The sequence below is a fragment of the Frieseomelitta varia genome, unplaced genomic scaffold (assembly GCF_011392965.1).
Source record: "Frieseomelitta varia isolate USP_RPSP 00005682 unplaced genomic scaffold, Fvar_1.2 scaffold_591, whole genome shotgun sequence".
Taxonomy (NCBI): domain Eukaryota; kingdom Metazoa; phylum Arthropoda; class Insecta; order Hymenoptera; family Apidae; genus Frieseomelitta; species Frieseomelitta varia.
Window position 1 is genome coordinate 332,075 of NW_025110358.1, and position 15,123 is coordinate 347,197.

Consider the following 15,123-nt stretch of genomic DNA (forward strand, 5'->3'; position numbering starts at 1 on the left):
AGTACATCCATTCTGAAAAGTTTTTCGCCGACGAGAATTTAAGCTTCAAAGCGTTATCTTTCAATTTCTTACACCAGCTCGTTCGTTTGCCTCTTATCTATCGTATATCTCATATATCTCATATTTTTTCTCAGGTTCAGTGTATACAATTATCGATATCTAACGACAAGGATAATAGAATAATAATACAACCGTCAAACTGTTCAGCTTCTGTCTTGGGACAAGTGTGATTCACTCCGTGCGTGAAAGTTGTAACCTATACGCGCAAAATCTGTGTAGAGAATTATCTCACATTAGAGAATTATCTCATTATTTGGAATTTTTTAAAGTTAAAAAGAATACAACCATATATCGTTGATGATAAGTGGCCATAGCGAACGGTGAAGTCTGATCCGTGGACGTTGTAAAGTCGAGCGCGGTTCGATTTGAAATACCCTCCAATACGCAGTGGCTGTGGCCCGATTGGCGGTTACCGGTGCAGGTTCGAAAGAGAAGGGAATGCGCAGAAGCACGTGGATTTGTTTAGACGACTGTCAAGCCCCTTTCGCAGCGCATTTACAAAGTCCGTGGGGTGCTTCCGGTAAGCCCCGTAGCTGGCGGCGCTTTCCCGACAAACGATACCGGGGGCCAACGGGGGCGACAAGATCCACTGTCTACCTCCCTTCTGCCTCTCATCCTTCCCGCTCAACCATCGGTGCCACCGTCCCTCCACCCTGAGCTCCCCCGCCCTCCCCCACCTCTCGCTCCTGGCCCGGCATGCGACGGAGTTACACCTCCGATGCCGGAGACAGAGACAGCGGCAGCGACAGGGGCAGGGGAGTGACGACGGCGACGATGCCCGGCGAAACGAGCGATGGAGGAGGGGAAGACATCAACGGCGGACAAGGCCGCCATATTGAATCACTCTCGTTAATTTTTGCGCAGAGGCGGTGTGAATTTTTTCTCCTTGCGCGGAAGGTAGCAGCCCAAGGTTGGTGTCTGGGACTCGCGTATGGTGACGATCGTTCTCGCGGTTACCACCGACATCCGCGTCATCCCCTGTCCATTTAACGGAGGCTCTCCTTCCCTCAGTCTGCGCGTACGTACGTATTTTTATGTTCTCTCGTGTTTGTGACAAACACGGAGCTGAAAGTCCGCAATTGAAAGTAAGCCGCAGGCGAAAGACATGGTAGAACGATGCACGGCTATGCCAGGCGAAAACGTATCACGGAAACGCGCGGAAATCGCGCGTGTATGATCGCGCGAGACGGTGAAGTGTGCTCGTGCATAGGGAGATACACTCGAGAGAAGTGAAGTGTATGCGTACACTGACTGCGGTATGTCGTGTGCGCCATGTCATTGTACGTAAGCGATAGTATAGAGCAATAATGTATCGTAGTGGAGTGGAGTGAAGTGGAGTGGAAAGCGATCGCCTTGCCTGCCTAACTGTCTACCTAACAGCGTGCCTGCCTGGCTTCCTCTTGGCAGCCTAGTCTTTGTTGGCCCCGGCTACCTGAACCCGTTTCATTGCTCGTCCATTTCTCTCTGCGAAAAATCGGCTGACTTCGCCACAAGGTCGATTTCACGAGTTAGGGCCAACATTTTCCATTGACCTCCTCTCTCTCAGGTACGTTGCTGCCTTCCTGAACGCGGGAGGCGTAGGCGTGTGTGGGGGTCAAAACACTCCGTGTGCATTCGGTTCCCTCGGAGAAGGTGCGATTATCAATGTAGTGGCAAATATGTTGTGCACGCGGAAACATAAAGAGTCGCGTGTCGCTGTTGCGCGAGCTAGCGTCACACGTCGCCAGTCAGCGTTTATGCATGCCTCTCGTTCGACACTTCGGCCTCCGGTATTTTCAATTGTACGCTTGATTAACGCCATGCTCGCCGACCATCTAAGCACAGGGATTCATCCCACGGGAAAAATCAAAACGAAATGCTGCAATCAAAGCGAAGAATATAACGTGCCTTTATCTAGGACAAACGAGCCTTTATTTGTATATCTGAAAGAAAGATTACAAAAGTAATTTCTAGAAACGTGTCGTTTCTCCAATTCCAAAAATTTTCATGAAAACTTGTAAATTCTTGGAATTATTCTGGTAGTTTTGGTTTCATTGATCACCGAACAATATTTTTCTATTATGAATTCTAACATATTTATTGATGATCAACAGATATCAGAATAACGCGGTCAGAATAAAAATGTAGAATATCTAATTGTTGCTGTTTTTTACGTTTACTACTTAAATCGTTCGCACGTGCTTGATCGTTTAGATGTAAGCGATAAGAGACAGTTTCTCAGCTCGAATAATACACTTCGTTTTTGAGTAATTTGCTCGAGGATGAGTCGGTTTGTTACAACGACGAAACACGCTTATTAGGTTAGGAAGCAGATCAAAAATTGTCGTAGGTCGGCTTCAGACTCGTCTATTATTTCAGGGACTTTACTACAGTGCATGCTTGGTTCACATCTGTTTAATTCATGGTTGAGAACAGCAATTGTAGAGACGGAGAATTTTTGTAATGATCTATGATTGGAAAGTTTTGAAAGACCATATACATATATATATATATATATATATATATATATATATATATATACGAGCAAAATCGTTATCTTATATTTGATTATATTTACATATGCTCAACACACACACACACAAAATCTATCTCTCTCTCTTTCTCTCTATCTATCTATCTATCTATCTATCTATCTATCTATCTATCTATCTATCTATCTATCTATATACATACATATACACATACACTACCCAATTTCTCTATTATTAAACGGCAAAGCCATGAAACGTGAATGAAAAAATGTGACATAAATTCAAGAGCTTAGAGATCCCCGTACTGTGTCACGTGATCTGGAAAGTGTATAAGGCGGGAGATCCGAGAGAAACTCCGTGAACTAGTTAATTCCTTCGCCATTAGGACGATCTAAGGTTATCTCGTGCGGGATAGCGACATTTTAAACCAGTCGCAAGAAGCCAATCCTCGGGATACATCAATCACGATTCGTTAGAATTCGGCATATCCACGCCAGAACTAATGCCAATGGAGGTAACGCGTACGTAGATAATGGAGTTGCCGTTGCCTAGAGGTCGCGCTCGGTTTCTTGATACAATAGTAATTACAGAGATGCGTGGACGATATGAAATACGTTGCAAAAACATTGCAAACTCCTTCTTTGCCTCCCCCCCCCTCCCCCTCTCCACCGCTCGCGAAAGGCTGGCAGTGGGGACTCCGTCGAAAAATCGATTTCCCGTAGGGCATAAGGGTGCGAGGGAGCAGCGGGGGAAAGGGAGAGAAGTACGGAGACGAAATTCGGGAAAATCCGCAGGGCGAGAGAACGAATAGGAGAAAGAGAAAGAGAGAGAGAGAGAGAGAGAGAGAGAGAGTGAGAGTGAGAGAGATAGAGGGACAAACGGACGTACGGACGTACGGACGTACTGATAGACAGACAGACGGAGAAAGAGAAAGAGAGGAGAGATCGTGTGAGAAAGAAGTGCGAGAGGAAAGGAGAAAGAGAGATTGGTTTCTAGCCCTGTGTCCCCCGATGCCGATGCTTGTGTGGGTGAGTGGCTGACTCGTGTGGTAGGGGGTAGAGAGACCGTCGCCGGGGGGTGAGAGGAGAAATAATTAATGTGCGACCGTACCTCTCCCCTCGCAGTACAGGGCACCCCTCCCCCCTCGCACTCCGTCCTCTCTCCCTCCCTCTCCCCCTTCCCCTCGGTCTTGTACCGCTACGCTTAGCTGCCATTGTGCCGAGACGCTACTTCCGAAGCATCAAATTCAATTCTTCGATTTTCGTGCCGCACCACCGGATTTCTCCTTCGTGGCGAGCATTCTGGCGAGAAGATCAAACGGGGGAGCATACACGCGGCTATCGTCGTAGTGCTACCGGGCGGCAGAGCAAAGCGCGCCAATATCCTCATTTTGTGTATGTACGAATCCCGAGCAACCGATATACACTACTCTCTTCCTTTGAACGTCTTTGAATACCACGGAGGGAGGTTAGGTTAGGACATTGCTTCCGTGGACATCGGCCGATGCGCCTTGCGACGAGTTACCACACACACGAATTATGGACCTTTTCATCGCGCGAATTTCACTATCGTGTGCGGTAGTTGATCGGTGGTGCTCCTTGTATTTCTACCTGTGATGTGATTGCGCCCTTTGCAAATCGAGACGCTGTGTCCGAAACACCTCGGAAGCGGACGAGCGGAGAGCACGATGCTCCTTCGGCGCACATGAAACAGAGATTTCGGTAACTCGAAATTTATTTTTGTTCCGCGGATCTGTAAGTCTTCCTCGTATTCGCTTTGAAATCGTTCGACATTGCGGAATTGGTTGTCTGTCTCGCCGCTCTCGCCAGGCTCTCCGCTTCTTCTTTTGTGGTATGCTTTCTTTCGCCCTTTTCCTTTTCCTTTTTCTTTTCCCTATTTCCTTTTCCTTTTCCTTTTCCCTATTTCCTTTTTTCTCCCCAGGTTTCTCGCAAACCCACGATGCGCTCGTGTCGTTGCAAATCGATTGAATCGAAAAGTGCAAAGCGAACTGACTGAGAAAAGTGATTTATAAATAAGCACCCGTGTATGTGTTTTTTTTTTTTACAGAGCTCCTGTATTTGAAAGAATGGAAGCCATGGACTTGGACGGGGATGCGGTTGTTGACTTGAGTGTTAGGTAAGTTGAATGGGACTTGCACATTTTTCCCTCTCTTTTTCTTACATTCTGTTGTTCATAATTTCATTATTACATTACATTAGGCACATGGTTCAGAATTATGTTAGTGTTAAGTTGCTATTGTCTATGTTTGTTATAATTGTAAAATGAGGTTACTGGTTGCAAAAATTAGATGTTAGAGGGTTATAAACATCCATAAGATAACCTAACTTTTAAAGAAAACAGATTCTTGTCAGTAATGTCAAGTTCTTACATGAAAGTGAATTGTTCTTTTCTCAATGATTCTTTACTATTCTAACCCTTTGTTTAATGTATACAGTTTTACATTGTTTCTACTACATTTTAGAATTTGTCATTGGTAATATCAGTTTTATTGTTATTGTGTGTTTTCAGCAGCAGTAGCAGGAGAAATTCTCCATCGATCACAGTTAATTCTGGTGATGTAGGAGTTCCATTAGATTTAGGTGTTCATTTTCCCTCGAATCCTAATGTGGACAACATGCCAGAAGCACGTAACATTCAGAATGCAGCAAGAGGCATTTTGGCTCCTAAGTCTGGGGATGATAGGAAAACACGTCGTAATCTTAGACCTAGAATTGAAATAAGTTATGCAGAAAGTCCTGATGAGCGTAGAATAAATGGTTATGTGAATGGAAATGCAGACAGTGATGAAGGTTAATTATAAAAATAGTATAATTATTTATAATTTAACTATTCAGTTTAGTTTCAATAGTTCGATACTTGATGTATTTGCTCTCATGCACAAATATATCTAATAACATTGAAAATTTCTAGGTGATATGCCTCCTTTGCCTCCGATAAAAGAATTATCATCAGACGAATTGGCAGAACGTGAAAGAACACTCAGAAAATTAAGGGAGGATCTTAGATATGAGGAAATGAAATTGGTATTATTGAAAAAATTACGGCAATCTCAACAACTGAAGGAAAACATTGCTTCTGTGCCCAAAGTTCCAAGTAAATTACCTCCTCCGGTTACAGTACAACCAGCCCCTCACAGGTAATATTCTAATTTAATTTCATTGTATAAATGTTACATAATAAAAAATATATTTACGTCCGATTATCGAAGTAACGTTCCTGTTTCCAGTCATAGGACAGGCAAGGCACCACCACCTTTGCTCAGAGGACAACCTGCACCTAGCAGAAGTAGTAGTTTACACGCACCACCACCTGGAATGTTATTACCACCCACAGTTGGACGGAGTTCTACTTCTAGTACTGGAATGCCACCCAACATGGTCATACCACAACCACCTCATCCTAGAGGTAGGCCACCTAGTGCAACGCCCAATGTATCAAATTATCACGCACCTGCAGATAGAACTGAGAGGTCTACAAAAGATCCAACACCCACTCCAGCACATCAAGTAAGTAAGGTACAAGATATCATTTATATATACTTATTTTATATATATATATATATATATATATATATATGCACTTTATATATTTATATCTATATAATATTCAATTATATATATATATTATTGAATACATATATTTGAATATTATTCAAAAGTATTGTACTTTACGTATATATAATATTTTACAAATATTTGTTTACATTATTTGTAAATTATGTAAATAACCATAATTGTGTTTTCGTAAACACAAAGCTGCTTGTTGGACCTCAAGAAAATAAAACCACAACATCCTTAAGCACACCTGTGATTTCAGAACAGGTATATCCATTAGTCAAAGTATATATTTAGTTTCTTGTCAATCTAATTCTTTATTAAATGCCGACTAAGTATCGATTTTCTTTTGTCTTCCTAACCATCATGTCATTTTTTGTTTCTATATTTAACTCACTTACACTTCCATTTTCCTTCCTGACTTTCTTTCTCTTTTTCTTCTCTTTTTGTTCTTGTATTTTTTTTGCAACATTAATATTTTATTTTATAGAGAACTCACAAACGAATTTATCGAAAACTTTCTTTCTTGTACATCTAATATCTATTTTTTGAAATCGCAGGAGAGACCAAGGGATGATAATCAGACACCGGCACAACGTCAGGCAGCTGCTAAATTGGCTTTAAGGAAACAACTTGAGAAGACGTTGTTACAAATACCGCCTCCAAAACCTCCACCACCGGAGATGCACTTTGTGCCAAATCCGTCTAATACGGAATTCATATACTTGGTGGGTCTGGAGCACGTAGTTGATTTTATCACTAAAGAACCCGCTATCCCACCCCCTCCGGAACCGTTTGAGTGCACTCAATGCAAAACGGATTTCACACCTGTGTGGAAATGGGAAAAACCTGTAACCGGCGGTAAAAAAGAAGGTCCACGAGGGCAGCATGCGACATTTCAAAGACCTCCGGCTGGTCGTGATCCTCGGGTCATATGTGAACATTGCGTTACGACCAATGTTAAAAAGGCTCTCAAAGCAGAACATACTAATCGGTATGTATAAAGTAAAAGTATCAGCAATATATTTTATTAAGACGACTAACATAACGATATACATATATTTAAAGGTTAAAGACAGCGTTTGTGAAAGCGCTACAGCAGGAACAAGAAATAGAGCAAAGGTTGGCCCAAGCAGCGTGTCCAAGTCCAGATCCACCAGCTCCTAAACCAGTTCCTAAAGCGGCTACTCCTACAAGAAGAGTAGCAACACCACCAGCCCCTCCACCACAAGTTCCACCGGCACCAACGCTAGCGCCAACCCCACCAGCACCCAAATTACAAGAACATCCTCTTGTCAAATTGGCAGAAAGTGGAAAATTCAGTCCGCATCATGCTGCTGCGGCTGCTTTACAGCAACAACTGCTCAGAGGTAATTTTCGAATGTTTTTCTGTTGAAAAATTCATATATCGCACAAGAAAAATATACGTAATCGATTGTAATCGAAACGTAATTTCAGAACTGGCAAAAAATCCAGTACCAGGTCTACCACCTCATCAACCTCTTCCAGCTCACATGATGCCACCATTTACATCTATATTATATCCTTATCAACTAGCAATGGCGCAGGCTGGTGGAAAAGGCCTGGCAGAATTACAACGACAAGCAGCAGATTTACAACGTCAATACTTGCTTGATATGATTCCGTCGCAAGCATCGCAGGCACAGGGTAACCAGGCTCCACCTCGAGCTCATCCGCATAATTGGAAGACGTAACCAGACGCATTTAAAAACCGACCAATGAATACAAATAAATGAAATTGCGAAAGTTGTGTTGAAGAATATCGAGAGGAAAAGATACTCATATTCTTTTGCCACATTGTACCGAATGAAGATTTCAATGGATTGTGAAAGTCGTATCTTCATGACATTTTTAGAATAATGTATCAATCCTGTAAGATTGATATCTTTATTTACAACGTGAAGCTCAAACTTGGAACAATGGGACAGACACTTATTGTGAAAATGAATGGATTTTAACTTTCATTTTGTGAATATACATAGACGTGTGAGTGAGTGAGTCTTGATTGTTACCCAGAGGGTTCGATGTTTTATCGTCTCGAACATCCTAAACTTTCATTTATAACATACGAATGATAATTTTCGTAATTTCCTTGGTGGTTTCAAAGAGAGAGAAAGTGAAATAATGACACACACAATTTATCCCAAACGCCAGAAAACGAACAGATTTTTTTGATTGGTTACTCTTTCAGGAAGGAGCAATATCTGTTTTCTTCTTTTCCGCATTACCCTATGTTGATATTAACAATACTACGAAGAAATAATAAATGAATGTCAATCAGTTGAACTACATAATAACGTGGACGCACATAATTGAATATAATTACTTCAATTATTACATCATATATATTATATATACATAAAGAACCAAGTGGACATTTATAAGGCACTAAGGACAGTAATAAGTGTTCGTGATCATAAAAAAGTTCGTTGATCCACGATAGTAGAGATAATCGGAAAGGGAGAGAATGAACGAATGAACGCGAGTGAGAAAGAGAAGGGTAAAGAATACGCATAAGCATGTAGTGTAAAGCAACAATGTTGGGAAAAAAAAGTGGAATCATTCATATATTATAGTTACGCCAACTTCTGTCGCTAGTTTGAATAATTTTTTTTTTTTTGACCATCGGCGGTACCTGTTTTATGTATATTTCTTTATTTCTTTTTTTTTTTTGTCTTTCAAACTGTGACTACTTTTAAGACAGTTATAATAATTGAGAAAGAGAAAGAACGAGAGCAAGAGCGAATGAGAGAGAAAATTGTAGACTACTGACGAGAGGAAATGGAAAAAAGAAGAAAAGAAACAAATGATCTTTATAAAAATGTACGTCACTGACATAGCAAAAAACGAATGTGGGTGTGATAGTAATGTTTTTTCGTTTTTTTTCTTTTTGTTTTTTATTGTCATTGCGAAAGGACAGAGAATGAGCATTCAGTATCTTAAAAAGAAAAAAAAAAAAAAATAGAGTGACACGAGTGTCATTCGCGCACAAGTCGTAAAAGAAACAATTTCATAATAAAATTTCTTCAGATTCATTTTAATGCAAGATGTATTTAAAAGAAAAAAAAGGAAAAAGTAAAAAAAAGGAGGCGTGAAATGAAAAAAATATATATATATGTATATGTATGAACACACACATACACACACATATACATAACACGCGTTAGCATGCAAACACACACATACACACACACACATATATGTATATATATAAAAGAAACAGAAGAAAGAAGGAAAAAAATTTTGTTAACAATGGTGTAAATTATTAATGATAGCGCGATTGATTTCATGTGTCACGTTGATGTAAAAATATTTAATGAATCTAAACAGGTTATATGTACCCGAAGTATTTCTTGAAGGAAAGCAGAGAAAAAGCGATGGCAGATCGCCGAGTTCTTATGAAATTCTCTCTTCTGAAGAAAAATCTTTATCTGCACTCTAAGGAAAGAAAAAGAAAGAAAGAACAAGTTTGGAAACAGAAAGAAAAAAAAAAAAAAAAGAAAAAAAAAGAAAAAAAAGGAACAAAATCTCTCCGGCACACATCCCAAGCAATACTTATTACCACCCCCACTTTTGAACAATCTGATTTTTCATTGATTACCGCCTAACCAATTGATCTTGGACACAATTTCCGAATCACTAAATATATAGTTAACTGTAGTCTTGATATTTCTCGGTATATGATACAAGTTAATAAACTAAAAATAGCATAATCAATCTCTCTTTGTACTACGTGATAGATTTTGAACTCATACTTGATATACATGTACACCGTAATAAGTCTATCGATCGCATAATAGATCAAAATCTGTGTTTTTTGTGTAAGAGAATCGAAGTAATGTCATCGTTGTCAATTGTCATTTTTGCCAGACCGCTACCGCTGTCATCCTCTTGATCGTAAAGAAAAGGAAAAAAGAAAAAAAAAAAAAAATATGAAAAAATGTAGAAACGAAAAAAAAAAAAGTGGACTTATTCATGTTTCATTGTCATGATCACTCGCGAAGAGGAGGGAGTGCATGGTCTTTTAACGCACAATATAACATACGATCGATCTATTTTAACTTAATTATGTGTTATCAATTACATGCGTATATATGTGTTCACTTTTTTTTTAATCTCACAAGTTTTATTATAGGCTTCAAAAAAAGAAGAAAAAAAGAAAAAAAAAATAGAGACTAGATCAGTGTCGTTAAATCTTACACGGATGACCCGATGAGATTTTGAATTTAGATTTTCAAATATTTCATTTAATTCTAGAATTAATTTTACTTTGGCTACGTATGCTATGTTTTGCGCAATAACGATCAACTTATTGCGTAGAATGTAGAATATAAATACCTTAAAATTTAGCGGTCCAGCGTGTGATCTAACTTGTGATCGATATTTACGTATCGAGATTTATTATTATATTTATTATTGCTAGTATCACGTTCATGCGTCTATTAGATATTTACTTTTCTTCGCCAGCCTCCCTTCCTTCGTGACATGTCTGTATTATTTGATTTGAAAAAAAGGAAAAAGAAACGTGAAGATGCGCGCGTAGCATCATTGCTCTCACGACTGCCAAAAATCGCGTGATTGATGACTCGATTGATGAATAAATTGATCGTCGATCGCGATTCTTCTGAGTGACGAACCTTACGTGAAAAAAAAAGAAATGGGAGAACGTTCAAAACAATTGCATTGCATTTTTTTCATACAGTAACGCAAGACGAATATTTGGGAAAAAAAAAAGAACGAAATGACGCAAACGAAAGAAATGGAAAAGAAAAAAACAAAAAAAGCAACTAATACGTTTCTTCCTTATCTTCCTTTCTAGTCTTGTCTTTCACCTCTGCATGGTGCTGATTTAAGAACTGAGAGCACTCCCAAGTGCAAAAGTATAATTTTATATTCTAGACACGAAAAGAAAAATAAAAAAAACAAAAAACAGAAAAAATGATGGAAAAAGAAAAGAAATTATACTGCAATGGCAGGGCGGTAGTGTGAAATACACGGAATAAGAAACAACAAACAAAGAGAACGAAACGAGTGCGAGTTTCGATCTGACACATAGGTGAAGCAATATAGAACTTCGAGCATCGCGGAATAATATTCTATATAAGGTATTTGGAAAAAAAGAAATAAAATGCTGTGTAAACGAAAACGAGGTCCGATATTTCGTGGGGATGCAGAAGATATGAAACAGTTTGGGAAAAAAAAAAAAAAAAAATGTGCGGAAACAAAAGGAAAAAAAAACAAAAACAAAAAATTGATAATGTACAAAAATGATTTTCTAAGCGCGCCATGGAAATTATTATGTCTAGGAACAGAAAAAAAAAAAAAAAAGAAATTCGTATTATTCTATCTTTAAGTCTGGCTACCTGACGAGAATCTCTGCCCCCTCCCCCACAATTTATAGGATTAGTAGTTTTAACAAAGAAACAAACAAACGAAAAAAAAAAAAAAAGTTTACCGAATACTCTGGAGACTACACGAATAAAGCTTATCAATGATTGTATCTCGAGTGATGATTTATTATTTGTACTCTCGAAAAATGTTGTCAGCTTTTAATGTTACATGTAAAGGGAAAAAAAAAGAAAAAAAAAAATAAGTGAAAACAAATCCGTCGAAAAGAAGAATTTTCACGAAGCAAGCGTTGTGTTATTTCCGTGTGCGTTGCCAAATTTTCGACCAGACATTTTGTAAATGTCGTTATAAATTTATCGAACTTGTCGTCCGTGTTGGTTGTTGTCTCGTCGCTCGCGTAAACTCGTACACCTTCTCAACAATCGTTAAGAGATATAGAAGCGACGGATTTAAAATGGCCTGCGATCGTTTAGCCTTTAGGAGGTACCATTAATTTTTTACTATGTTTTGTACATTGACCTATGAACGCTCAAGAATTTCGTCATTACAAACTCTGACATTCCTTTTGTTCTTATTATCTTTTCTTTTTATTGATTTTTTTTTCTTTTTCTTTTTCTGTGTACAGGGACCTCGTACGTTTTCTCATCGTCGAATTCTTTAGCTAACGAGGATCAATGTCGGATCAATATAACGGCCTCCCTTTTCCATTGTTTCTTCCCTCTGCCGACGAATCCTCTTTCTTTCTTTTTTTTTTTTTTTTTTTCCACAACGTCGTTTCAACGCGAATAACAACGAAAACGAAGCGAAGCTCAGGTACGATTTTATCGCGGCACATTTCCTCTCGTTTCTTGCGCTGCGTCCTAGTCGAACGAAATGTAACGTGGCAAAAAAAATTGAGACTCTCGAGGGACCAGTTTAGCGAGTTAAAAGATAAGCGCTATATTTAGAAACTCGGCGTAAAACTTTCAACTTATGCAAGATACATACGATACCGATTCGGTTAGCCGACGTGAAGTTCACTCCTTCTTCGCTATTCGTTTTCTACGAACTTCAATTCCTGTTCTTTTCTTCTTTTCTTTTTTTTTTTTTTTTTTCTTTGTTTTCTTGTTCCGTGAATATGTATCACGCGTACAAACGGTCACGGTTGTAGCATCCACGTAGGCAACGTATCGTCTCGTTTGTCATAATATTCTCTCTATTATTTTTAGTTCGAAGCTTGGACAGTATCGTTTGTGTAGAGTGGTTCGCGAAACTATTTACGAAACTGTTTTTTTTTTTTCATATTGAGTTGAACGCGACGCAAGAAACGAGGATTATGTCAATATATCGTTACAGGGAAACGGATGTTAATTTTGCTTTTTCTCGTTGAATTCGACCAGACATTTTTTAAAGTGCTTCGAGCAAAACGGATACAACGTCGGATGGTCGCAAGTTCGACAGGCCGCCGCGAGATGTGAACAGCACCGCAAGCTTTCACGGCAGCAGGATGCCCATAATTCAGGACCAGCCGCGGCGCAATTGTAGCAGTAACAGTCGCCTGGGGGAAAGAAACAGAAACGAAAAGAATTAACTTAAGATTTCTAGATGAAAATTTCTCAAATTTATTCTCAAACGAACGAATTGTACAAATATAGAGTATAAAATTGTCAGAAGAAATGGGGGGAAAATCCCGCGAGGCAGCTGACGTCGCTTACTTTCCACTTTTTTTTTAAATAACCCGACAACCAATTGGATACGTATGTTTTTTAACTTATAAAAATATTCATTAATTTTTGTCATGTAAATGACAGTTTCTGTCGCGAGGAGATACAATGAGTTTTCTACGATAATAAATATAGGACACTATTTTTCTGAAAATTATTACCGGTCTCCAGTAGCTCACGCCAGCACGCGTCTCGGTCTACTTATTTACGTGTTAGTTAATTTTTACACTCGCTGAATTTAGATAACTATATTGTCAAAAGTATCGGGCATATTTAGAGGCAGATATCTTTCAACAGTGATTGACTTGTCACAAGTTGCTTGCTGGACACAGATGATCGTTGTATAATAAAAATAACATTTCGGAACAGACCGATAGGCATCGATTATTTTTATTGCAATGCTACATCTTTTCTATGATCTTCTTTCAGAGAGTGATTTCTCGATTTAAGCCGTACTCTCTTACCTGTTCCTTCATCACGACTATACCGATCCATTGTGATTCCTCTACGCAACGTCTTACATCACAAGACACTCGACACCTTGCGTTAAATAAGCGTAATGCAACGAGGGGGAAAAGGAGAGACACAGAGGCAGAGCGTATCGCGTATCGTCCACATACACACCACACGTGCGTATTTTTCCTGCGGTATAATTCAACTTGCTACATCTTTCACAATCTTCGCGATATTCACTATCTTAATAAGTAAAATGAAATTATTTTTAATTCATAGAATAGGAGAAGGTCACTCAAGTCGAATATCTGTTATCTGGCTGTTGGAACATTTTTTTACGGCAACCAGTAAGTAATTCAAATGAATTAGAAGACCGAACAGGATACGCATGTATCGCGAGATAGTTGAAAATTTTGGCTATTATGCGTCAACGCAAATTTTAACGGGTATGTAGACACCGATAAGGATTCGATTAATTTTCCATTCTTAATTCAGTAAAAATTCTGTGCCAGGCTGATTTTAATTGAAATTGATTTAATTTAAATCAAGATTAAAACTGACTTGATCGATATTAATTCAACAGCAAGATCATCACGCAAAGATATTTCTCGCATCTCTCCCGCAAAAAACAGCGACATATAGAAAGAAAAGAGGTAAGAAGAAAAAAAAAAAGAAAAATAAATATTCCAAGAAATTCAGCAAGTCGTTAGTTTCTTCTTTGTTACATAAATTCCAGTCGAGATAATTAGTAGGTTTGGTCAGACTATGCGTGTAATGATAATCCAGTCGTTAAATCATTTGTTGCTCTGATTGTTGAACGGTGAAAGGAGGAACGCAAGATGACACGGATATTCAGCCGATACAAATGATCGCGAACGTTAGAGGCAGTTCCCTCTTGAAAAAGAATCGCAAGGACATGCGTGGTAAAAGTATACGTTTCTCTCGATTTTCTATTTCAAAACTGTCTGCCAGTTTTACGAAATTGGAATAATTCTAGGTACGATGAACGAGCGAATTGACCTGACATTCGTGTGAACTCGTCTGATTGCAGCACACTGTTTGTTATCGACGAATTGGGCAGGTGTTTTAATTAAGTAAAACGTCATATGATATTTTTGTGTATATGCATATATAGCTCTGACAGATTTGAATATTATGAATTTACAGAAATATCTACATTTCGGATGAAATTCTATGGAAATCATTCTGCAGAAAAAATTGTGTTGTTTAAAGGAGCTATATTATGTTACTATATATAGTTTTTTAATTAATCTCGCGTTAGATGCTGATTATTATAATTTCTATAAAACGATTGTCTCTGACAGATTTGAATATTATGAATTTACAGAAATATCTACATTTCGGATGAAATTCTATGGAAATCATTCTGCAGAAAAAAATTGTGTTATTTAAAGGAGCTATATTATGTTAATATACATAGTTTTTTAATTAATCTCGCGTTAGATGCTGATTATTATAATTTCTATAAAA

General features: G+C 38.6%; 2 protein-coding genes and 2 long non-coding RNA genes across 17 annotated transcripts in view; 2 read left to right on the forward strand and 2 right to left on the reverse strand.

The window, feature by feature from the left end:
• Positions 1 to 811: 811 nt before the first annotated feature.
• On the forward strand, positions 812 to 12,027 carry LOC122534406 (transcriptional repressor p66-beta-like). Of its 13 annotated transcripts, none has more exons than XM_043665021.1 (9): positions 812 to 1,340; positions 4,599 to 4,667; positions 5,061 to 5,341; positions 5,463 to 5,688; positions 5,761 to 6,067; positions 6,308 to 6,373; positions 6,667 to 7,100; positions 7,175 to 7,476; positions 7,565 to 12,027. In XM_043665021.1, the coding sequence occupies exons 1-9, from the start codon at positions 1,333 to 1,335 to the stop codon at positions 7,819 to 7,821; spliced, it is 1,950 nt and encodes a 649-aa protein (XP_043520956.1). In that variant the 5' UTR covers positions 812 to 1,332; the 3' UTR covers positions 7,822 to 12,027. The 13 variants fall into 13 exon arrangements, with proteins under 13 accessions (XP_043520956.1, XP_043520957.1, XP_043520962.1 ...); XM_043665022.1 differs by having other exon boundaries at positions 813 to 1,340; positions 5,064 to 5,341; XM_043665027.1 differs by having other exon boundaries at positions 814 to 1,078; positions 5,064 to 5,341.
• On the reverse strand, positions 1,500 to 4,641 carry LOC122534413. The gene is made up of 3 exons (XR_006307890.1): positions 4,597 to 4,641; positions 3,642 to 3,648; positions 1,500 to 1,592 (listed from the first exon to the last, which is right to left on the reverse strand). It is a non-coding gene; the product is annotated as an uncharacterized LOC122534413 (long non-coding RNA).
• A 226-nt stretch (positions 12,028 to 12,253) lies between the features above and the next one.
• The window catches only part of LOC122534409, a 6,434-nt gene continuing 3,564 nt past the window's right edge, over positions 12,254 to 15,123 (reverse strand). The window contains exon 3 of the mRNA XM_043665034.1: positions 12,254 to 13,013. Within this exon, the coding sequence (XP_043520969.1) occupies positions 12,823 to 13,013 (191 nt within the window). The 3' untranslated portion in view covers positions 12,254 to 12,822. The remainder of the gene's footprint in view (positions 13,014 to 15,123) is intronic.
• LOC122534411 lies at positions 13,010 to 14,710 on the forward strand. 2 transcript variants are annotated; one of them, XR_006307888.1, is made up of 3 exons: positions 13,010 to 13,808; positions 13,912 to 14,285; positions 14,369 to 14,710. It is a non-coding gene; the product is annotated as an uncharacterized LOC122534411 (long non-coding RNA). The 2 variants fall into 2 exon arrangements; XR_006307887.1 differs by having other exon boundaries at positions 13,912 to 14,710.

What these genes read in the sequence shown, in the direction of transcription:
- LOC122534406 (XM_043665018.1), top strand. An exon ending in GTTGTTGACTTGAGTGTTAG is followed by an intron (nt 4,668 to 5,060) that starts GTAAGTTGAATG and finishes GTGTGTTTTCAG; the next exon opens with CAGCAGTAGCAGGAGAAATT. An exon ending in ACAGCAACAACTGCTCAGAG is followed by an intron (nt 7,477 to 7,564) that starts GTAATTTTCGAA and finishes ACGTAATTTCAG; the next exon opens with AACTGGCAAAAAATCCAGTA.